This window comes from Carcharodon carcharias, chromosome 8, assembly GCF_017639515.1.
Source record: "Carcharodon carcharias isolate sCarCar2 chromosome 8, sCarCar2.pri, whole genome shotgun sequence".
NCBI lineage: Eukaryota > Metazoa > Chordata > Chondrichthyes > Lamniformes > Lamnidae > Carcharodon > Carcharodon carcharias.
Window position 1 is genome coordinate 9,743,864 of NC_054474.1, and position 25,204 is coordinate 9,769,067.

Genomic DNA, 25,204 nt, shown 5'->3' on the forward strand with positions numbered 1-25,204 from the left:
GCTTATAAATTAGTATAGACTCAAACAACATTGTACTTTCCCAGACACTGGCTAGTGATCAGGAGTCATGCATTACAACAGTGACTACACTTTAAAAATTCCTTCATTACTGTGAAGCACTTTGAACTATCCTGAGGTAATGAAAGGCAATTTCTTTTTTGACTGACTTATTTCTCTCTTCCCCCAGCCTAGGGATAATTCCAATGCCTTTACAGTTATTCTGAGGTTAACTCAACACAGCCTAGGGATTTTTTTCCTTTCTTTGATGTGATGTGACCTTACTGGCAAGGCCATTTCAGAGGGCAGTTAAGAGTCAACCACACTGTGCTGTGGATTGGGAGTCATATGTAGACCAGACAAGGACAGTAGCTTAAAGGACATTGCTGATGCAATTGGGTTTTTATGACAATTGATGACTGAGCCTGGTTTTTAATTCCAGATTTATTCCACTCACTGCCACAGTGGGATTTGAACCCACATTCCCACAACATTAGCCTCACTTTCTGTATTATGAGTTTAGTGGTGTTACCACTACACCATTATCTCCCTTTATCAGTATTGCTATTCCTCAATACAACATCCAGTGGATCATTAGCAACTACAACAGAGGATATTCAATTTCTTCTCCATTGAACATATTAACTCTGTGGCTGATTGGAAATGATACTTTTTGAATAAAATGAGTAAAATGTGCATATTTATGGTTTCATTGTTCATCGTCTTCCTTCTACATCATTATACACAGAGTGATCTTATCAGGTGTATAATGTTAGATCAGCGATTTATAAAATTGGATGCATCATGATATCAGTCAGAAAATATGGATAATTTTCCAACAAAATAATTTTATTTTTACAAAGGTATGGTTGGGTTTAGTAGCAGAACCACCCTAACCCTGGTTGACAGTTTTACTGGTTATGAAGGTATCAATATACTTGCATTCTATACTGACTGATTTTTTAAGTTCTGGGTCTGTCACGTTAAATTTCTCCATTTAACTATAAAGATACATTCAAAATAATGAAATAAACAATGAAGGACTCTAATGCTGCAACATGATCAATCTGCTGTCCTGAAGTGTATATTAAACACAATGAAAATTGATTGCTCATTAAACTGATGACTCACGGGTGGGATAAGTAATTCTGATGTGAATCGTAATTCTTCTCTTGGTTAGCAGCTGAGAGCATATTCCAGAATTAATTAAAAGTGTAAGGAACATTTTGTGCTTCAAAATGGGGGAGGGAGAGAATGAAGCCTTCAGTTCATGGACTTTTTAAACCTACATAGAATCAATTGGCCTGTGCCTTGTTTATGCTCCACATGAGCCTCCTCCCACCCTCTTGACTTAACCCTGTCAACATAACCTTCTTTTCTTCCTCATTGCTTCCCTTAAGCTTATCCATGCTATTCACCTGAACTACTCCTTGTGGTAGCAAATTGTGATAGTAAGTGTTGCTTTTAGAGGGTGTTAGAACTGGACAATACAACAGCTTTCATATCAGACATCCTCTGTGAGCCTGAAGCACTTCACTACAGTTACAGATGTTGTAATGTAAGAAACACGGCAGCTGATCTGCACTCAGTGAATTACCACAAGCAGCAATGTAATAATGACCAAATAATCTATTTTTTGTAAGGGATAGAAATTGGTCAGAATACCAAGGATGGCTCTCCTACTCTTCTTCAAAGTACAGTAAACATTCGCCATTTGCGACTTCCTCTTTCGCAAATTTGCATATCCAGCAAAAGTCTTTGTACACCAGTTCTCCCATTGCAAGCCCAAAAGTTCACTTTTACCTCCTAAGAAAACCAACTAAGTTAAGTTAAAAAATGGAAGGTGTCTGTGACGTCTTTCCTGCAGGAGAAAGTGCACGCTGTATGTGCGTCATCTGCCGTTGTATGCATGTGGGTGCTCCTGGTTGCTGCAATTTAATTCTTGATCACAGTCCACATCCACTCTCAAGTAAAGTACAAGTTTATATTTTCTCTCTTGTCACAGATGAGGTGCCAGAGGGCTGGAGGACTGCTAATGTTGTCCCATTATTAAAAAAGGGAGAGAGGATACAGCAGGAAATTACAGGCCACTCAGTTTAACCTCAGTGCTGGGGAAGTTACTAGAAATAATTCTGAAGGATGGAATATATCTGCACTTGGAGAGACACAGCTTAATCAGGGATAGTCAGCATGGATTTGTTAAGGGAATGTCTTGTTTGACAAATTTGATTGAATATTTTGAGGAGGTGACCAGGACTGTTGATGAGGGCAATGCATTTGATGTGGTCTACATATGGACTTTAGCAAGGCTTTTGATAAGGTCCCTGATAGCAGAGTGGTCAAGAAAGTAAGAGCCCAAGCAAATTGGATCCAAAATTGGCTGAGAGGCAGGGAGCAGAGGGTGATGGCAGAGGGATGTTTCTGTGACTGGGAGTCTGTTTCCAGTGGGATTCCACAGGGCGTGGTGCTGGGGCCCTTGCTGTTTGTGGTGTACATCAATGATTTGGGCTTAAATGCAGGGGATATGATCAAGAAGTTCATGGATGACACGTAAATTGGTAGGTGAATAGTGAGGAGGATAGCCGTAAACTGCAGGAGGATATCAATGGACTGGTCCGGTGGGCAGAGCAGTGGCAAATGGAATTCAACCCAGAAAGGTGTGAGGTAATGCCTCATGGGGAGGGCTAAAAAGGCAAAGGATTACACTATGAATGGTTGGACCCTGGAAATTATTGAAGATCAGAGAGACCTTGGTATGCATATCCACAGATCCCTGAAGGTAGCAGGGTGAGTAGATAAGGTGGTTAAGAAGGCATATGGGATACTTGCCTTTATTAGCTGAGATGTAGAATACAAGAGCAGGGAAGTTATGCTGGAACTGTATAAAATGCTAGTCAGGCCACAACTGGAGTACTGCATGCAGGTCTGGTCACCACATTATAGGAAGGATTTGATTACACTGCTGAGGAGATTCACCAGGATGCTGCCTGGCCTGGAGGTTCTGAGCTACGAGGAAAGATTGAATGCTCTGGGGTTGCTTTCCTTGGAGCAGCGAAGGTTGAGAGGGGACATGACAGAGGTGTATAAGATTATGAGGAGCATTGATGGGAAAGCATTTTTCCATTAGTAGGGGGGTCAATAATCATGGGGCATAGATTTAAGGTAAGAGGTAGAAGACCAAGAGGGGATTTGAGGAGAACTTCTTTCATCCAGATGGTGGTGGGAGTTTGGAACTCACTGCCTGAAAGGGTAGTTGAGTCAGAAACTCTCATAACATAAGAAGTATTTAGACATTCACTTGCATTGCCATAGGCTCCAGGACTATGGGCCAAGCGCTGGAAAATGGGGTTAGTGTAGTCAGATCTTTGTTGACCAGTGCGGACACGATGGACCGAATGTCTTCCTTCTGTGCTGTAAACGTCTATGAGTCTATGGGTGGGATTTTCCACACCAGCTGCGATCTTCCAGTCCCGCCACAAGCCAATGGACTTCCGGCTGGGGCATCGCCTCGCCCACAACAGGGCCGGAAAATCCCAGCCTATGAGCCTATTTTTCTTTTTTATTGTTTTATTGAGCAATTTCTCCAGTAAATTTCTCTTTAAATTTATTAAAAACATCAGTTTTTTTGCCTATACATGTAAAATTTTGGAATGGCCAGAACCTATCTAATTGACTCCCACTGTAAAGTATGTTCGGCGTTTTCGATTTCGCTGTTTGTGACGTTTCTAGGGAATGTAACCCCGACGAATGGTGGGAATTTCTGTAGCAACACGGGATATTTTACACCCACCCAAACAGGCAGACTGGGCCTTGGTTTGATGTTTCATCTGTTCAGCAGTGCAAAGCTCCTTCAGTATTGTGTCACAAAACTATAATATGTTTCATAATATACTATTGTGGTTTATTGTAAAGGTTATGGTGTGTGTGTGGATGGTTGTCTGTGCAGCTGATTTAATTAGAGTCAGATAGGCAGCAAGCTTGAAATTATCAAAATAATTTAGGAGGTGAAAGGCATTCAAAATGCTAATAAGTAAACAGGAGAAGTCTCAGCATGTAAGGTGTGAAGAAAATTTGCATTTTTAGATAAATGAAGGAGCTGTTTGGATTTCAAAGGGATGGTAGGATGTTTACAACTAAAAAGTTAAGCAGGTCAAGGTTATTATGTTTATCTTTCACAAAAGGTAGTGACCATATTGGCAACATGAAAGACTTTCATATTATGGGATAACTACATTTCAAAAGACATATGGAACAATGGAATTTACAGATTAACAAGAGGGAAACATGTATAAAGAAGGAAGGAAGGCGATGTTATAGTGCCATATAAGAACTAAAAGGAGTGTGTAAAACAGCCTTGGGGAAGCCTTCAGCCATGTTTGCAGAATTGTGCTGTGTCTAGTAGCTAAAGCTGGAGAAAAGCCTTTGGAATTCCACTGTTGGGTGGATGCTGTGGTAAATTTGCTGGTTTGCTATTTAAATTTAAGATCTAGTTTGGACTGTTGCCTTAAAGGGGATGTATAGTTGGGAGTCAGGTTAATTAGGAATTTTGGGATTTGTTATTATATTAAATAACTGTAATCTTATTTATGTACTTGAAATCTGTACTTTTGTTAATAAATATTTTAATTTAGTTTTTAAAATCCTGAAAGGTGTCAGTGGACTCATTACTTCTGAATTCAGTGCCAAAATCTTCTCATAATAAACACAAATTGCAAAACTGTTGCAATAGTGGCCAAGTTTCCCTTGTGGATTTGGTCCACCTGCCATGTCATAGCAATTGTAACCTTTCTTGCACTGAAGCCAGGCAGCGGGACTTGAACCTGGAATCCTCTGGTTCAGAGGTAAGGGTACTATCAATACAGCCATAGCTAACACCAATTTCAAAAGAAGGTTCGGGTTAGGGGATGTAGTTTTCACAAATTGGGAAAGACCAAGAATATGAAAACTGAAAGCACTTTATTTGGAGGGTTAAAATATCTTTATTGATCCCCAGAGTAGACTGTATTGGTCCAATACATTCTGCAGTCAAGACAACAAACATCCATCAATACCAGTCTTCCTCAGTCCACTAGGAGGCATATGACATGATCTAGTTAACAGTGTGTCCTCCATTATCCTCTACTGAACATCATTTGCATTGAACACTGAATGAAATGCACAACTTTAGGCTCCATGCCTCGTGGGTAATAATTCCAATAAGATGCACTGACATGCCCTTGACTTCACGTGGAGATGTGCCTGTGCTAAATCATTATGGGATCCTAGGCTCTAGAGGCATAGGGCAGGATTTTCATCTCTAAATAGAGGTGGGAATCAGGGTCCATATTTTTCTTGGGGGTGAGACAAGTTTTCTCTGCCTTCCCAACCCTGTGACATTCTCATGTGACCTATTCAGGGATCAGGAAGGCCTGGTGTGAAATGCACCACATTTCACGGTCAGAGTCCCCATTGTGAAGACCACAAGAAAATTGTAATTCCTCCTGCAGTGGTAGTGTAAGCTTTGGAAGCCCTAAAAAAAAAAGCACATCTCCTTGAGAGGCTATGGGCACAGGGGGAAGCCTGCTGAGGAGTTGGGGACATTCTGACAGGTAAAATGTTTTGACATTTTCAGATATCACTATGAGATACGGTACTGTAATTTAGATGTGTTTTTAATGCAGTGATTCATATGGGAACCTGTCCTGCAAAGGTAAGTTGTCCCTTACATTGACCAGCATTTTGTAATTGTTACATGTATTACAGCACCAATTGTGAAAAGTGGCATATATATCTAAAAATCTTGTCGGCCTCTGCTGTCATATTTTGTACTGAGTCAAACTGACTGACTGACAGCTCTGGCTGTTAAAAAAAACCCTGTTTTTGAAAGTTCAAAATATCTCAGCACTGGCCCCTGTCCATTGATTGACAGGCACTCTGCTTTGAAATGGAACTAAGACACCATCTCTTCTGTCAGTTTCAGGCAATGTAGCTGAAGCTTTTGTTATGACAGCTGTAGCTGTTATGAATTCTTGGCTAGGTTTCAAAAGCTGTTAATGTCTTCAGCTCAGCAGATGGCCAATTGACCCAAGAATTATTGTCAGTTTCAAGAAGCTTGAAACTGAGTATGCCTTTGATCTGGTTTATTGTTTGTTTACAAACCTAATAGACACTCAAAGGATTTTTTTTTACATTGGAGTAGGTTTTTTTTTTCTTTCCAGTATTCGAATTTAGGGTTCTATTAGATTTTCAGGGGTTTGAATTTTTTCAATTATTTAAAAATAGTTACTATTGCTATCACTCTTGAGTACTGTGCATAGTGGATACCGTGTGAGTGGGGGAGGAACATGGTGGCAGGGAGGTGGCGTGAGGTAGCATGAGTATCTGTGGTGGCATGGGATGGTATGGGTTACCTGAGAAGGCATGGGGTGGCATGGGGATGGGTGTGGGGAGAGGGCATGGAGGTGGTATGGGTGATCTGAGGGGCCATTGGGTGGGTGAGAGGGAGAGGGGTATTGGGTGTCATGGGTGATATGAGAGGGCATGGGGTTGGGTGGTGGGGTAAGGGGTGGGGTTTAGGGGACCTTTAAACAACATTGGGAGCTGAGTTGCTGTGTTGGAGAGGCACTGCTGGCATTTTAACCAACCTGCCTGTGCACCCACAGTCTTCATACACTCCATCGTAGCTCGTAAATACTCTGTGAACCTGAAACCTGTGTAAAAAGACAAAAATCTCAGGCAAAGTCACACATGAGTCAGGTGTGCATTTTGGAAAATGCAGAAGTGTGCAGGTCTAATTTTCCCAAGCCCACATGAAAATTCAGGCCATAGAGTACTAAAACCAGGAAGTTAAGCTAAACTTTGTAAAACATTATTTCTGTCTCAGCTGGATATTGTACCCAATTCTGGGCACCACATTTTAGGAAGTAAACAAAGGCTTTGGAGAGGGTGCGGATGACATTTACTAGAATGGTTCCGGGACTGAGGGATTAGAGTTGTGGAGATAGACCGGAGGAGCTGGAATTGTTCTCTTTAGAGCAGAGAAGGCTAAGAGGAGATTTTATTGAGTTGTTTAAAATCATGAAGGGTTTAGATAGAATCAATAGACAGAATCAGTTTCCCATGGCTAAAGAGTGAATGGCCCGAGGGCACACATTTAAGATGGTTGATAAAATAACCGGAGGTGACATGAGAAAGTAAATGTAATCAAACTCTGGGTTTGACAGCTTTTGGGGATTTCAAACTAATCTGAGTTTTTTATTTTCCATTCATGGGATTTGGGTGCCTGTGTCAAGGCCAGTGTTTATTGCCAAATAAATAATTCCCTAAACAAATCCTAAATGATTAATAAGTAATTTGGCTCAATTTGTAGCACATTTCCCTCTGAGCCAGAAAGCTATGGGCTTGAATTTCATTGCAGGATTTATTGCTCATATTGGAAACTGTTACTGCAGTGCAGGATTGAAGGAGTACAACATTGGAGATGCGAGGGAGATATTAAACCAAGACACCTCCTGCGTTGTCTGTTCAAAGAGAATCAAATAGTTTTCCTGACCTATATTCCTCCATCAGTGAGTGCCACTGAAACAAGATTTTAATAGAATATTCAGGTCATTGCTGCTTATGGATGTTTCTATGTTACAACAGTCACGAGACTTCAAAAGAAAGTTATATGCTGTGAAGTGCTTCAGGACATCCTGTGGTCATGAAAATTCTTTTTCTTGTTGTGCTAATTCATAATGGCTGCCTGGCAACATTCACTACAACCCAAAAAGCCTTATTCACCCACGCACTGATGAATGTGCCAAGTTCAAATCTTTCCCATTCATGTTCATTCAAGTTCCCCAATACATGAAAAGGTGCTATATAAATCCAAGTGGTTCAATATTGATCTGTAAACAACTGGAATCCAACCCTCCACTGACCAAAGTAAGCTGGGATCAAAGTGAATTGTGATGAAACAGGATGCAATTTGGTTCTGGGCTCCTTGGCCACTCAGAGCAATGCTTCTTGACTTCCTCCTGATATTTTCGAAGTTATCTTTTTTCATTCTCTGTTGGATTTCATGTGATCATGAAATATTGCTTAACCTTCGTTCCTGGGGTTTTTCAGACTTAGGGACATCCACTTCCAGTCTAGCCCATTAAAAATAAGTGGCTTTCCTCTGGTGTCAGTTAAGGTACCCATCACTGGATAGAGGCTACGTTAACATTACAGTTGCAGAACTGGTGTGAAGCATTTTCCCACTGTGATGCTGGTGCCTGTGGAGGATGTGACAGCCACTTCTATGAATGGCATTTAACGCACCTCAGGATGAATGAGCACAGAATGTTTAACACTGGCATTGCCTTCTGTATTTTCTGGAAATAGTTGACTCAGAACTTAGCCTGTGTTTACAGGAAAACACTGAGGTATTTTCAGCCACAGAAAGAAAAGATGAAGTTTGTTTGGTATGTAGTGAGTTGTGATCTGAAACACGCTACCTGAAAGGGCAGTGGAAGCAGATTCAATAGGGACTTTCAAAAGAAAATTGGATAAATCCTCAAAATGGAAATATTTTCTTAGCTATGGGAAATGTGTGGGCCAGTGGGAATAATTGGATAGCCCTTTTAAAGAACCAGCATAGGTATGATGGGCCAAATTACCTCCTTCTGTGTATGATTCTATGTTGCAGACAGTGAGTTGTAATCTGGCCTGTAATATACTAAGACATTGGAAGCTCCACATTATTTCACAACTGATTCCCTTTGAAGGTTTGTGATCTAAAAGGGACACAAAAGAACATTATGGCTCACATGCCATAGCTCAAAGATCTGATCTCTCATCTGAACCAGCAGATCTCAGCTCCTTGAAGTGCTACAAATTCTCTCAACTGCACTCCATGATAGGGAAGGGGAAAAGAACAGCCAAAGGTCCTGCTCTTGATTGTTATCCTGTGTGGACGCTGGTTGAAGACCAGGCTTGGTTGCTGGATAATGCTGTCAGTTCACCATCTAGATTCAGGTAGGAAGAATAGATTCTTTGTTAAGTATTGCCAGAAAGCCAACACCAATGCCGCTCTCCAGCAACGAGTCAATGCCTTCAAAAAAATAGGATTAGTTGGACTATGAACTCCTTGTATGAAATCTTTCTACATGCAACAGTCTTCTTAAAAAAGCTTAACTGAATTTTGCTCACATAAAACAAAAAATTAGGATGGGGTCATGATTAGAAATTAATGTTATGTAGTCCTGATCTGGAATGCATTTACTGGAAGGGATGGCGGAGACAGATTCAATCATGACTTACAAAGGGAATTTGATAAGCACTTGAATGAAAAAGAATTGCAGGCCTTCAGGGAAAGGGTTGAGGAATGGAGCTAGTGAAATTGCTCTTGTAGATGTTATGAACAATGTATAATTTTAAGTTGAATTTATATACATATTTGTGTGTTAAGAAAGGTTAAAATGGTTTCAGTTTCAGTTAGGTTTTTATGAACCTTGGGTCCAGGAGTCTGGAAAGACTTGTGACTGAGGTTTTCAGACCTTCTGGGTTTGTTTGTATATGCACATTTTTACTGAGGTCCTACTTCCCCTTAAGTGAAAGAGATGGGTTAAACGGGATTGGAAGTTCAGTGATTTTGGAAGAAAAACACAAAGTAGAAGAGTTTTACTGTTTCCCAGCAAAACTGATGCAGGGACACAGACACAAGGACAGGAGTTCAGTGAGTGTGTGTCAGAGACAGAAGACAAGGATCTGAAACTCTCTGAGAAGAACACCTGCAAGGCTAGTGCGACAGTAGCTAACTGAATAATTACGGGACAGTAAAGTGATCAGTTTAGTGGAGGTGCTACTGAAAGATTGAGTTTAGGGAGCTAGTTTGTTTGCTCTGCAGCTGAAGAAACAATGAGCTTAGAGTACAGTTTTTGCGTGTCTTGGGGAGAGATACAAGTTGGATGAGAAGAATCAAGTGAATGCTCAAGGGTTTACTGGAAGAAAACTGTTTTCAACTTTGCCAGTCCAGAGCAGGGAGACTTGGTGTCAAGCTAGTTTATGTGGCTGTAAAGGTATTGCTGGAGGAAAGGAAACAGTGGGAATTTGTCCTGTTTTTTTGTGTTTGTATTGAGATCTTTCCAACCTATTTGTCTGGTGTAATATAGTTCACTTATCTTGTTTGTATAAATATTTTATTCTTTGTATTAAAAGTTCATCAGCAGACTCCTGTGAATTTGTTCAGTAACTTTCCTCCACCGTTTCTAAAAAAAAATGAAAAATGTTAGGATCTATAAAGCCAGGCTTCACTCTGGGATCTGACTTGTCCAGTATTAACAGCAGCAGGGCACAGAGAGCTGGCATGGGTTTAATTGGCTGAATGGCCTTCTTCTGTGCTCTAACTATTCTATGATTCTTTGATTGGAGGGTTCTAATGATAAGAAAATTTAACATAAGAAATAGGAGCAGTGGTAGACCACATAGCTCATCCACACTGCTTTACAATTCAATACAATTGTGGCTGATCTTCAGCTTCAGTCCACTTTTCCACCCACTTCCCATATCCCTTGGTTCCCTGAGAGACTAAAAATCTGTCTGTCTCTGCTTAAATATACTCAACAAAGGACAACCCTCTAGAGCAGAGAATTCTAAAGATTCACCACCCTTGGAGTGAAGCAATTTCTCCTAATCTCAATCCAAAATAATCAACTCCTTATCCAGATCAATTTAAAATGGGTATCAGCTTCTTTATACTGAATGAGTGAAAAATTTTTGGAATTACCTTCAAGATAAGGTAGTAATGACAAATTATTGGGTTTTCAAGGTACAGTTGGGTGTTATGTTGAAACAATTTGCCTGGGATGAAACATTTAAGTTATGAAGAGAGGTTGGATAGACTTGGGTTGTTTTCGTTGGAGCAGAGAAGACTGAGGGGCGACCTGATCGAGGTGTACAAGATTATGAGGGACAGGGTGGATAGGGAGCAGCTGTTCCCCTTAGTTGAAGGGTCAGTCACGAGGGGACATAAGTTCAAGGTGAAAGGCAGGAGAGTTAGGGGGGGATGTGAGGAAAAATCTTTTTGCCCAGAGGGTGGTGACGGTCTGGAATGCGCTGCCTGGGAGGGTGGTGGAGGCGGGTTGCCTCACATCCTTTAAAAAGTACCTGGATGAGCACTTGGCTTGTCATAACATTCAAGGTTATGGGCCAAGTGCTGGTAAATGGGTTTAGGTAGGTAGGTCAGGTGTTTCTCACGTGTCGGTGTAGACTCGATGGGCCAAAGGGCTCTTCTACATTGTGTGATACTGTGATTCTGTGAATTTGCATAAGAGAGGGAAGAGTTTAACGGATAAATAGCCTTTCTTCACCCTCATTCTTCTCGTATTATTTTACATGCCTTGGTTATGGGATAACACAGTAATGTATTACAAAACTGAATTTGTCAGTCCTAATTAAGGTGAACTTCTGAATAGCAAAACACATACACAATGGTTGAATTAAAGGAATAATTTTAATGGAAAGACTGAATTTAGAGCAAAACATTACTACTATAATCTACTGCGATTTAAAGAATGCAAGTTTTTCGTACTAGGATTACAGCAATTTAGTTTTGAGAAAAATACAGGGCACAATATACTCGGTGTCATACAGACTATTATGCTGATGTTAGCAACTGCAAGCAAACCTCAGAAATAGACATGTACATTATTAGAAAGAATCTACCACTTGATGTTCCACTACTGTAGGATTATTGTACTTAAAAAGCAGTGTATAAGAAATCTACAACACCACACAGTATAATTGTAATAAAACAAGTTTTAGCAAAAAACATCAAAAAAACTACAAAGAGATTCACAATGTCTCCAGATCTAATTCAGTCTTTTAATTTTTTTCTAAGAAATAGGACAGATACTTGTATATGGATATATTCATATTCATTACTCACAAGACACATTCAGCATGCCTACATATTAAAACAGCTACAGACTACCTCTCCTGCACTGGCTGCCAAGGCTTTATTCTCAAAGCTATGGCTGATTGATCCAGTCTTAGAGAAAGTATGTTATAGGGTTATCGCTAGTATTTAAATAAAGTTAAATGACAGGACTTAGAATCTCTAAATAGTTAAAGTCCCTGTTCCCCAAAACTTTAGCCCCATTCATGTCTACCACCTAGCTGGGGTTCAACTGGATGACCCATTTTCTTTTCCTCTCTCCCAATTTTTTTTCTGTCCTTTGTTTTTCTGCTCTCCTGAAGGCACTGACTCTGATTGCATGGGTCCATGTGTGCAGCCTGCACTACCGTATCTTGCCCCAGTGATACTCTTCACATGGACCTTCTGGCAACGGTTATTAGGCTGCAGGCAGGAGCAGGAAGGCCAGGTGATTGTTCCTCGCTAAGCTCAGGATACTGAGGCTCTCTCTATTAACTATCTGGCTGAGGTCAGCTGACAGTAAAGACCAGGGAGGTAGATCGTAACATTGCGCGACAGTGTAGAAGGGATGATACCGAGTTGGCAACACATTCTACATCTCCACCAGATTTTATTTCTATCTACGTTGACAGAAATAAAAATAGAAAGAGATGTAACTGGGCTTGCTGATGCTTATCATCTGTTTTACATGATCAGGCAAGGTAAGAATCTACCCCATGTCTGTAAATTTCTAAACTTTGGAGCAGACACTAAAAGTTTTTTGGGTTTTATTCTCCATTCCATGTCTCTTGAGGTGGAGGCATTATTAAATTCTTGATGAATTTTCATCTTCAGCAAAGGAAAGCTCCGAACACAAGCCAGGATTTCATTCTGTGGCTCAGTCTGATCCACCCCCCACCCCGGTCCAGTTTTGGGCCCTTCAGTAGGTGGCAACCCTAGCCCCATATATAACCTTGTTTTTTTTTGGTATTTCATTATTCTCTTCTTTCCTCCTTTCTTACTGCCTATTCTTTCTCTCTTAAGAAGCCTTGTCCTTCATATCTTCTGCTTCAGGCAGATGAAAAGGGCACTCAAAGCCAAGATCTTTTGAATGCCCACAGTTAACATCACTGCCAAGCTAAGATCAGATGGCACTCCAAAGGAGTGGGATGGACAATGCCAAGGTTCTTGGCCAGATACTGTTTCTAGTTAGTACTCCATAGGAACATAGGAGCATTGGACTTAGGAGCAGGAGCAGGCCATTCAGCCCTTCAAGCCTGCCTGCCATTCGATAAGACCATGGCTGTTCCATCTGGCAGCCCTGTCTGACGCCTGATCCAGTTCCTAATGGAGGAAATCAAGCCTCAATTATTTTCTTTTTTCACTTGCTTGTTTTTTTTTTGCTCTTTTCTGTTCTGTTTCACCCCTCCTAAAGCTAAATATGAGGTGTTAAACAGTGATTAAATTACAGAAAATGTAATGCAAGCGATAACCCTCAGTGCGGCCAACATGCACAATGAGAAAATGTACTCGTAAAGTGTTCCTTAATCTATGTTAAGGCTATGTGACATTTTGGACTGAATAAATGGAGACACAATACAATGAATGGTTGACTGAATTAAAATTGTGGCTGCTAGCTTTTGTGTAACAGCTGTTTACAGAAGGGAATGGGTTTTCTTTAAATGTTTTCCTTAATTTCCCTCCATCATGGTGGTGAGGGGGAATCAATATTTCATTTCTCTGGGAAAGGCACAACTTCTCAGTGACTTAAATTGGAATACCTCTCTCCCTCCTCAGCTGACATGTGGTGGAGCAAGATGGGTCGATGCCAGTGGTTCTCACCATATGGCTCAAGGGCTATTTTCAGCCTATCTCCTCCTTACTTGAGAACCTCATAAAACTTTCTTCTTTGATCTGTCTCTAGACTTCTGGTTCCAGCCATCCCAGATGTTGATGGGCTTCATCACATTCCCTCAGTTGATCTTCACACAGAGACAGCAAAGAAATGCTATTTTGTGGCAATGCTAGCCAAGGGTCCAACAGTCCTTACAGCAGAACTGAATTTAGGTGCCTACCATGTAAGGAATCATGGAAGGTAGAGGGACTCAAGTCCCATCAGTTCATAGTGCATCATGTTGGAGTATTCCTTAATCAGGCCAATGCAAGGGTTTGTACCTCATTGACAAAAATGCTGTAACACTGGCCTGATACCAATTTTATTTGTGATGAAGTGATAGCATTTGTGACAAGTCCCATGTGGCGATGATACTCAGAATCACAACCACATAGTCAGGAGTAAGTTGCCTTAATCTCTGGGTTGCCAGGAAAATGAAATTTCTTCACACCTTTAGGCATACAGACCATCTTAAGCAACATAGCATGTGCTGGTTGGCACAGTTTGTCATTCTTTTCTTTGAATTACTTGTTTAATTGAGGAGTATTGAAGCATTCTGAACACACTCATTGGAAATGCAATTAAAAAAAAACTCCATTCCCTATCAAATTAATACTTAGTGCAGCAAAGGACCTGCTTTGGCCCAGTGATTTTTTTTAAGTGACATTTAGTAGTTTATTTAAAAAAAAACGTGCTTCAGTCATGCAGCTCCATTTTATAATTCTCACCATTATATTCAATTCCATTCTGCTACCTCTTTGTTTTATTTACCACCCTTCTTCTTCTTCCCAAAAGTAATGAAGGATTTCTTGCCTTCCCGCTCAGTAGTTGACTTCCCGGAGAGGGTGGTGGTGGTCCCGGGAATGTAGACATTGTGTAGATAGTCGTTGGCCTGGTGGTGAGCAGGGAATTTCACCGCAAGCCTGGGTGTCCAACTCTGGTCTCCTGCCACCCGAACTGGAGATGCCTCTATGATCTCTGAAAAGGTGATTTTGAGTAAAACATCAGTTATTATTCCTTCACTAGCCAATAATGTAAGGTTGCTTTCGCCTCACGAGGTTAGTAGAGAGCAGCCCAAGTTTCATTTTTTATATTGATAGCAACAATAGGAACAGGAGAAGGCCATTCAGCCCATTGAGCCTGCTCTGCCATTCAATATGATCATGGCTGATCAAACACTTTAATGCCTTTTACCCACACTATCCCCATAACCCTTTACATTATTATTAATCAGAAATCTATCACTCTCTACCTTAAACGTACTCAATGACTGAGCTTCCACAGCCCTCTGGGGTAGAGAATTCCAAAGATTCACCACCCTCTGAGTAAAGAAATTTCTCCTCATCTCGGTCTTGTTCATGGTTCTCCCTTATTTTGAAATTGTGTCAACTGGTTCTCGATTCCCCAACTGGGGGAAACATCTTACCTGCATCTACCCTGTCTATCCCTTTAAATATTTTGTAGGTTTCAATGAGATCACCTCTCATTCTTTGAAACCCTAGAAAAGACAGGGCCAGTTTCCCCAATCTCTCTTCATGAAACAGTCCTGCCATTCCCGGAACAAGTCTGGTGAACCTTCGTTGCACTCCCTCTATGGCAATAATATCCTTTCTGAGGTAAGGGGACCGAAACTGCACACAATACTCTGGGAGCGGTCTAACTAATTACTCTTCAATTTGCCACCGTGGGGAATTGTTGCCCAGCATGTGATTAGAAAGCCAGTATGTGGATGCTTGGAGGCACGGGTTTATTCCCAACACTACAATGCCACTTAATTTTGCAATTTACTTTTACCTTTCCCATGAATAGAATTTTACAGGAAAATCAGCCTCTTTTTCTGTTTTATTTCAGCAAACTTGCTGCTGAGGGAGGTGGGGACATCACTGGCATCAATGTCCTTGCAAAACTACCTTAGAATAAGCCTTCCCTAATTTCCCCATGTAACTTAGGTCCTTGATACCTAGAATCATCTTGGCTATCTCTTCATTTTTTTCTTTTAGTATCTTTGAGGCCAGAATCAGCTTTTCAAAACGTTTTTTTTTTCATGATTTACCTTATAGGTGGATGTTTTACTCTCCTGGTAAAAATGAGCAAGAAAAGAAAGGCTTGTATTCATGCAGTGTCTTTCATGACTTCAGGGTGTCCAAAAGTATTTCAGAAAAATTCAGAAGTATGGGGAATATAGCTGCCAATTTTGTGCACAGTGAGATTTTACAAGCGGCAATAGCATAATGACCTGATAAACTCTTTTTGTAATGTTGATTAAGAGATAACCAGGGAAGAGCTCTCCTGCTTCTCTTCGAATAGCGTCAGGGGATTTTTTTGGGTGTAATTATTTAAATAGAAACAATGTGCAGGGTTATGGGGAAAAGGCAGGAGATTGGCACTAAGTTAAAATACTCTGAGAGCTGGTGCAGACACAATGGGCTGAATAGCCTCCTTTTACACTGTAACAACTCCGTGATCCTATGTCCAACTGAGAGGGCAGACAGGATCTTGGTTTAACGTCACATCTGAAAGATGTTATGAACACTGCAGGGTGATGCCTTATAAGTGACAACCCTGACTTTTCAAACTTGAAGCAATTGGGGGATAAAAAAGGAAATGCCCATAAAGGATCAGGGAAGCCCAAGCGGTTCATGCAACTCTAATCAGATCACTATGTAGAGCTCCAGTCACTTTAATTTCAAGATGGTATGCGAGGTCAAGGATGCTCTATAAAGTATTAAGCACTGTTCTTTCTAGCACAGTCTGAAAGCACTCTCTAAACCAACAGTTCACAGCCCAACATATTCCTCATTCCACTACTCATTCTGTATTGATTTGTCAAAGCTTTCTTTTTCTTCCAAAAAAATGATGAACACCAGCCTAACATTTTCACGCATAAAAATAGTTTGCAGAGTATGATTGAGCTATTGGAAGAAAACTTGGGCCTGAAGATCTTGAAGCTAATCCTGCTCCATATTTGCTGGGTATGTGGCTCCATGTTCAGGTGTGAATAGTGTTTCCAACCCCCTCCCAGTGAAGTTCTACCAATGGAATAGAGTTAAGGTCATGACAACAAGCCCTGTGTATCATTTCAGAAACAGCTGGATGCTGTGACGGAGGGACTTGGGTGGAAAGTTGACCATAGGTCCTTTGTGAATGGATGAACTCAGAATGGCCAAATGACCTTTGTCATCTGTTTTAATCTTAAGGTCCTAGCAACTAAGAGCCAAGATCAGACTCAAGCTTGGTTTTAGTTCAATGCAACCTTTTCATTTCTAAATAAAAATTCATATAAATATCTCCAGCAGCAGTGTGCCCGGTAATTGAATTGTTTCATATGCTAATGCTCATGAATTGGTAACATAAATATTTCAGGTGCTATTTCTTAAATAAAATGACTAATATCTCATCATTTCTACAGGGAACAGAGATAGCTTTGCCAAATACTAACCTATCCAAGTTAAAAGAGGATTACACTCTCCTGGATTAACACCCTGTCACTGCAGTAAATGAAAGAGTAAAGCACATTTATCTTTGCAAGTTTGGATTATGTGAAAGATTTGGCACAACAGGAACATGTTGTGAAGCAGTGTACTGCCACTAGATATTCAATCACAGCACAGTAGCTGCTCATTAGTGAGCATACCTTTGTCAACTGGAAGACACATGCAGAAATAAAGAAGTTACACTTAAGGGCTTTCTGGTTAGTTCCTGTTGAGTGGATTTAACAGGAAGAGTCAAGATTCTTCATCTGTTGTGTGGTCTTCAGCAGCACAGAGAAAAAATGTTTTATGAAACATGCACCTTGTATACAAACAGGGAAGGCCACTCCAGTTTTATTCCTTGGTTCTATGCTGATGTCAACTGAGGTAGCAATAGAGATGTTTATAACCCAATGTAAGGGAGGGGGAATAAAACAACTACAGTCACTACTCCTGATCGCTATGTAGTGAGTCCTGCTGAAAAGCGTTTTCTCATTAATGTCATGATTGGTCTCAGATATGATATGCATGGTGGGTGAGTCACCTGTCAACACCTTTTGTCCAGACTTTTGCATGAATACTGGTCATTTGGGTGAGATGCAGTACCAAGGACAGCTCAAACTAAACATTAACAGGAGTCAGTGCCTCAGTAGCAGAGGGGGCTTGTAAAATTTAGATTCACAAAATAATACAGGGGGTCATATGATAGGGCACTGAGAAGACTAGGTTCCTGTTGGGAAGGAACTGTATACTTGCCCTCCAATCCTTCAATTATTAAATGGTTCTGACGGAATACACTGGGTTGATTTCTGAAACGAAAGGGTGGTCCTATGAGGAGAGATTGAGTAAAATAAGCTGATAAACACTGGAGTTTAGAGGACCAAGAAGTGATATCATTGAAACATAAAATTCTAAGAGGGATTGGCAAGGTAGATGCTGAGAGGCTGCTTCTTCAGGCCAGAAACCTTGAGCTAGAGGTCACGGTCTCAGGAAAAGGGGTTGGGCTATTTAAATCTCAGATAAGGACAAGTTCTTTCACTCAAAGGGTTGCGAATTTCTGAAGCCCTCTGTCCCAGAAAATCCTGGCTGCTCATTCGATAAATGCACTCAAGACTGAATGCGATAGATTTTTGGACATTAAGGGAATCAAGAGATATGAGGATAGTGGGGGGCGAGTAGAGTTCAAGTAGATGATCAGCCAAGATCATATTGAATGGTAGGGCAAGCTCAAGGGGCCATATGATCTTTTCCAGCTCCTATATCTTTTCTACTTAAAAAACAAAATTCCAATTGCTTACACATCAGTGGATGTTTTAAGGAGAGTTTCCATTCCTTAACATTCCTGTTGGTCAACCAGTAATTAAGCATTGTATAGGACATCTAATGTCCTTTAAGAAAGGAAATCATCCATCCATACCTGGTCTGGCCTACATATGACTTCAGATCCACAGCAATGTGGTTGACTCTTAACTATGCTCAGAATGCAATTCGGGATGGGCAACAAGTGCTAACCTTGCCAACGACGCCCATATCCCGTGCACAAATGAAAAAAAATGACAAGGTGAAGAACTTTAATGATTCATTTAAAGCTGTGGAATAAAAGACAGGATATAAAAAAGTATTTAAAGTAATCTCTGTGAGGACATGAAGCTATATTTTACTTTTTTTGCAATCCTTTTGTCCATTCAACTTTCCTCCCTATTCATCTTCCTCTCCTAAAGGCACTGACTCCTCCCTAGGTGCTGGCTGCCCTTTTGTGCATCCTTCTAATTGACACTTGTGAATCTAGTGAGTGTTTCAGACTGTTTACCTATGGGAACATCACCAAAGGGACCATTCATCTACCATGCACGTGAAAGCACATTTCCAGCAGGCAAACTATCAGGGATGTGAACCCCACTTCACTTTCTCCTCAATAGTCAATGAATTATAGCATTTCTACTGCCATCTCAGGGGACTCAGCACAGACCAGGGTTTGGATCTGGGACCTTACTTGTCTGTGTCACTCAATCACACACTGCATAATACATTTCCCAACTTAGCCATTGGGGTTTAGTCCCATCCTGGAATAAGGACCTTTGGTCTGGCTCCTTACCTCAATGAATCCATAGAATTTAGTGAATAACTTCAAAAGAAGTCACAACTGAACATTTAACACATAGGAAGAATCGTCTTCATGTTTCTTCCTTGTACTAGAAGGTTCCCAAGAATTTGGGAATTGAAAAGTGATAACAGGTGCAACCACCTCCTGATGTCTTTAAAAAATTGTTGGCCTTGAAATTATGTCCCATTAATGAAATTGCATTAATTTATTAAAAGCTTTAGCTTACTTAATTCAAATGAATTAATGCCTTGGTTAAAATATAATGGAGAAGGTTAAGCAGTAAAACACCAATATACACATAGAATCATTTTAAAGCTATTGTGCAGAGGGTTAGTGCAATCATTTTGTGCTCAAGGCACAGATTGAAGCGCATATCAGGAATTCAAGTGTAGTGGTTACCGTGTCTGATTTGCAGCCCATGGACCATGCAGGCTGCCAATAAGAGGCGCACTGAATTCCACGCTTGAATTACTGATACGTGCTCCACTTGTATGAACCCCTGTAAAGAAGATAACAGAAGATACATGAAGTTAAAGCTTCACTTGTGTTTCAAATGTGCATCTGGGAGTATGTCCGACACATTCAACATTCAAACCTTATGACACAACAACAACGATAACAATGACAACAGCGACTTAAGTTTGACATTTTAACTCAAAAAAAATCACAATGCAATTCAAAGATAGAAGTAGATAAATATTCATTTGGTTATAAAGAACTTGAGTATTGCTAAAAACAGAGACATGCTATTGAAGCTTTCTATCTTGCACTCATCAGGACAGATTCACAAGAATACCAAATTTAAATCTGAGCTAAGACTGGGTGCTTTTCAGGACTGAAAGTGGCGGCCTTAGGCCTATTCAGGAGTTTGTGTGATGTATGGTGAGCAATGATCTGATCAGAGTAGCCATTATCTCACAAGGTGGCTTTGATGCACTCTATTTCAGCATCAATCTTGCACAGTGAGCAAATGGCTTGGGCCCCATTCATGAGGTTGTTGATAAGGCCAATCTTATAGCACGTAGAATTGTAGGAATCCCAGTGTGTATATTGACCAGTGAAGGTAGGCTTGCAGTACAGTAGTTGAGAATCCACTGGCAGGTTTCTCAACTAGCATGTCGAGTAAAAAGATCTCATGTGACTGCTCCATTTCAAAGGTGAATTTGAATGCAGGAACCCATTAAGACATGTCAGGAAATTTTGACATGCAGCTGTAGATTCAAATATAGCAAACGTATCATCCACATATTTGAAATATGCAAGGGGTAGGAAGTCAGGGGTCATTCCATTGGAGATGCATTTCTTGTGGAAACCGACAAAGATGTTTATGACAATTAGGCCTAGAGGGGATCCCATGGCAACACCATCTATTTGGACGTCCATGGTGTTGTTGAAACTGAACTCAACTGCATGAGTTGCTGAGTTTATAAGTTCAATGAGTATAGATACAGACAAATGCAGTGTCGAGGTCATCATGATAGAGTGATGCAGTGCAAATGCCTATGGCTTCTTTGAGAGATACATTGGTGAATAGACTAGTGATGTCAAATGAGCTCATGGACGCAGCATTGCTATCAATATGCAAGTTCTGTGTGGTCTTCGCAAACGTGAAGGAATCCTTCACCATGGAAAACTTGCTTAGAACTGGTTGTAGCAACTTGCTGAACCATTTGGCCAATTCATGTTGTATAGAACTAGTCATAGATAACATAGGGCTTAAAGGGAGCTTACTTTACAATTGTAGTTCCCTTTACAATTGGTATTCTTGCGAATCTGTCCTGATGAATGCAAGACAAAAAGCTTTAACAGCATGTCTCTTTTTTCAGCAATTCTCAAGATAGAGGTAGATAAGAGTCTATATACCCAGCCACAATGGGAGAGATTAGCCCAAATGATCGAAAGCTTGGTTGAAAAGAAGAGTTCTGAGAACTTTTTATAAGGTCAAGTGAGAAGTGGAGAGGCAGGGAGATTTTGTAAGAGTGTTCTAGAGAGGAGATCTAATGTATCTGAAGGCTTTGCCACCAATGATGGGCAAATAGGCATGGGGGAATTACATGAGGCCAGAGTCTGAGAAGTAAAGTGTAAGAGAGGGGACAAAATGCTTGAAATTAGAGAGGACAAGGCCATGGAGCTGTCTATAGATAATAACAGAGACAGAATAACAAATTACATTTCTTTAAAGAACCTTGAACAAAGAATATCCTGAAATGCTTCACAGATTGCAATAAGAAAAATGGATGGCTAACTAAAAGAGAAGGTTTCCATGGTGAAGAGTTGAAGTAGACCCAAGGGCAAGGAATACTGCGAAGGTGAAAGCAAATGTTTTTTGTGGTACAGCCTGAAGCTAAACTCAAGGTTGAACAAGATACCAATGATCTAGTTAATCTGCTGGAGACTGAGTCAGTTGCAGGGTGTGTGTGGGGGTGGTGGGGGCCGGGGTGGGGGAGGGCATTCAGTTTGTGTTAGGACTTAAACATTTCTGACAGGGGTAGGAGGTGATGGTGCTGAAGAATTGACTTTAGTATTCCTGATGCTGTGCGGAAGAATCTGTGACTCATCCGAGGCTGAATATTGATCAAGAATGACAATGCTTTTTATGCACGTATAGTTCACAACACATAAAACTGATATACTTTTTGAGATGTGGTTCTTTGGGTGACTAATATATCCGATGATACATTTGAATCTTTTTCTAATCATATATTTTTTATCCTTCCAATTTTTGCTTTCCTCTTCTGAAGAAAGTGATGTTAAGAATTATTCTGCTTAGATGTCATGACATTTATAAATGTGTTTGTAAGGATTCACTCTGGTATTTTTAATGAAATCCAAACCACTTTGGGGTATATTTTCTGCTCTTTTGTAAATGGTTAATACTTGTGTTAAAAATATTGCACAGACACATTTAGTATGAATGCATTACACATTAGTAGGAGAACAATACCAGTCAGATAATTTATCCTATTGTATTATAATGTGATACGGCTTCACCAGAAATAGTGATGAAGAAAATTCTTCACAAATACATTTATAACATAGCTACACAAAGCAACCAAAGGAATTTGGACTTCAACAGATCTGGAGGCGAAGACAAGGAAAATAATAAATAATGGAAATCAAAATACAAAAAAAAACCCATTCACAAAATAGAGACAAATTAATTGCACAACACAGTTACAGAAACATGAAATCTTTGTAGCTCAGACACACTGGAGTTGCTGGTGAAATTTGGGACATTTTATATAGGCTGGTCCTGTCAAGTGCTCTCAAATAATGAATGGCAGCATCTTGAGATATTTCAGAGGAACTGCATGAGCACACTTCTCAACATCTCATGCTGGAAAAACAGAAAATGAATCCATCCATCAAAGTGCCATTAGTAACATCATCTATGACAAGCAGTTGAAGTGTGCAGGCCACCTTTGCATACTAATGGTGCCTGTGCCACAGTGAATAAAAACCTTGCAAACACACATGCAACACAGTGGAGGATCAGTTTGGAGAGCAAGGTTCAGGTATCTGCATCTACTAAAATGCTAATGCAAGATTGGCTGATGTGTCTAACTAGGTTAACTCATTGAAATGCTAACCATGGGGGAACATACCAACAAATACATGCACCACCGCAAACCAATCCTTTACCCTTTAGTGCTGTATTCATGTCTGATAAATTTTGGAAACCATTCATGAGCCTAGGCATTTGCCAGAATGGGAATATGTGTTCATCATAGTTTTCCCCAATGGATAAGTGAGCAAATATACTGCCAAATGTGCATTGAACCATGCAGAAGGTCCTTGGGCTCTGCTGAATTAGCTGATTTCAGCCAGAGCAGTAGCTGAGGTTCTACATTTTGCTTCATCGTTCCTATGCTAGGGGAAGAAAAAGAAAGAACTTCCAGTTATAAAGTACCTTATCATATTGCAAAGCGAACACTGCATTACAATCACTGTTGTTACGTAGGCAAATGGGGCGGCCATTTTGCACACAGCAATGTCCCACAAAGAGCAATGAGATGAGTGACCAGGTAATTCATAATTTTGTGTAGTGGTGGTTGACAGAGCAATGTTTGGTTAACACAGTTAGAGAACTCTCTGCCTTTCTTCTAATAATATCACATAAACCTGAGCCACTAGGCTGGGCTTCAATTTAATATCTCACCTGAAGAACAGCACTTCAAGCAATGTAGCACTAACTCAACTCTGCACTGGACTGTCAACATAAATTGGGTGCTCAGTTCCTTAATTAAGCTGGAACTCCATATCTTCTGACTCCGAGATGAGAGTGCTACCAACGGAGCCAAGCTAACATGAGGCCCTGAGTCAGAGGAACCTGAGAGAGGACTCCTCTCCTGATTGCTACCCTTTAGTGCTTTTGGAAAGTGCATCATCTATGATAGGAAACAACAAACCATATTAGAGTAGTTACTGGGGTGTAACTGATAATCTTTAACTGACTCAGATCAATTGCCAATGTAATTTAGTTTTGAATTCCCTCCTTTGTTGAAAAGTTGTCAAACCTCCATGTGCCAAAGCAGCAGAGAGCATTCTGTTCTACTATCTCTTACCCACCTTTGCTTTCTTTTGCAAGTCCTGGGTTTTGCTCGTGTTAGTACTACATTAGGGGCTATTATACATTTACCATACAATTGTGTTCAAGGACTATGCCCTACCTTAGAAACATAGAAACAGGAGGCAGACAATCAGTACCTTGAGCCTATTCTGCCATTCATTGAGGTCATGGCTGATCTGTAACCTAACTCCACACACCTGCCTTGGTTCCATAGTCTTTCATACACTTGACCAGTAAAAATCTATCAATCTCACATGTAAAATGATTAATTGAGCTACCATTTACTGCTTTTTGTGGGAGAGTGTTCCACACTTCTACCACCCTTCTGAGTGAAAAAACGATCCCTTCCAAATACCTGACCTGGGTGCCTTTCCAGAATGTTTTGCTATTGGGGGAAAGTTGTTTCATTTGACTAATATCCTTATTCTATCAACTCATTATCATTGAAGTCTATTTAGACAATTTGAAAATAAATTAACAAGGCTCAAATTTTTATCCATAAAGAAACCTCTATGGTGCTGGAAAACGCCCCCAAGTGCTGGAAACACTCAGCAAGTTAAGCAGCAAGGTCATTAACGTTAGTGTTAATGTTTCAGGTTGAAGAGCTTTTTTGACCTTTGTTGCCTTGTTCTTTCTGAAAACAATTTTTTTTTAACTTAATATCATTACCACTTATTGTATGATATAAAACAGGGCTGTTCTCTGCACTGTACCGATACTCAAATGAGTTAAGTTAACTTGGCACTGACTATGTTTTTACTAGTGATGTGTATTCCATAATGTTAATGTAGAGCTAATTGACTCTATTTATTTATTATACTCCCGTTGTAATCCTGTGGGAAATTTAGTGCACTGAATGCAGGCCTGCCAAAGTTATTTTCTGAGCACGCTGAACAGCTGCCAGTGATGAAACAACAATTTGTCTGAACTAGATGCAAATCTGGTCCAAGAAGTAAAAGGACAAAAGTATTAACTTTCCTTGCCCCCCCACCCCGCCCAAGTACTGCTCTCCATTGATCCTCTGAACATTCGGTGCTTGTTCTCCAAATACCCTCTTGTACACATTGTTCTTTCTGCCCGAGTCCTTCCTACTTTGGAACCAAAGCTCTTCACACAATCCTCCTACTCAAATCCATTCCTTTCCAGGACTTCCAGAAAATGGATTTCATTTTTCACTCAATTTTTCTTTGCTCCTACAGATTTTAAAATTCCAACTTTTGGAATCACTAAAGCTTCTCTAACTTATATTTGTTCTTACTTTATTCAGCCCAGTTCCTAAAGTACAACAGTGTAGACTGTATTTGTATAGTTA

General features: G+C 40.3%; 1 protein-coding gene across 18 annotated transcripts in view; it reads right to left on the minus strand.

Moving 5' to 3' along the window:
- Window positions 1-11,433: 11,433 nt before the first annotated feature.
- The window catches only part of LOC121280949 (protocadherin beta-15-like), a 202,989-nt gene continuing 189,218 nt past the window's right edge, over window positions 11,434-25,204 (minus strand). For 15 of the 18 annotated variants that reach the window (XM_041193439.1, XM_041193427.1, XM_041193430.1 and 12 more), the window contains 2 exons: window positions 19,722-19,821; window positions 11,434-14,726 (listed from right to left, as the gene is read on the minus strand). In XM_041193439.1, the coding sequence (XP_041049373.1) occupies window positions 14,570-14,726; window positions 19,722-19,821 (257 nt within the window). In that variant the 3' untranslated portion in view covers window positions 11,434-14,569. The remainder of the gene's footprint in view (window positions 14,727-19,721; window positions 19,822-25,204) is intronic. The other 3 variants (XM_041193440.1, XM_041193438.1, XM_041193445.1) reach the window with 1 other exon arrangement.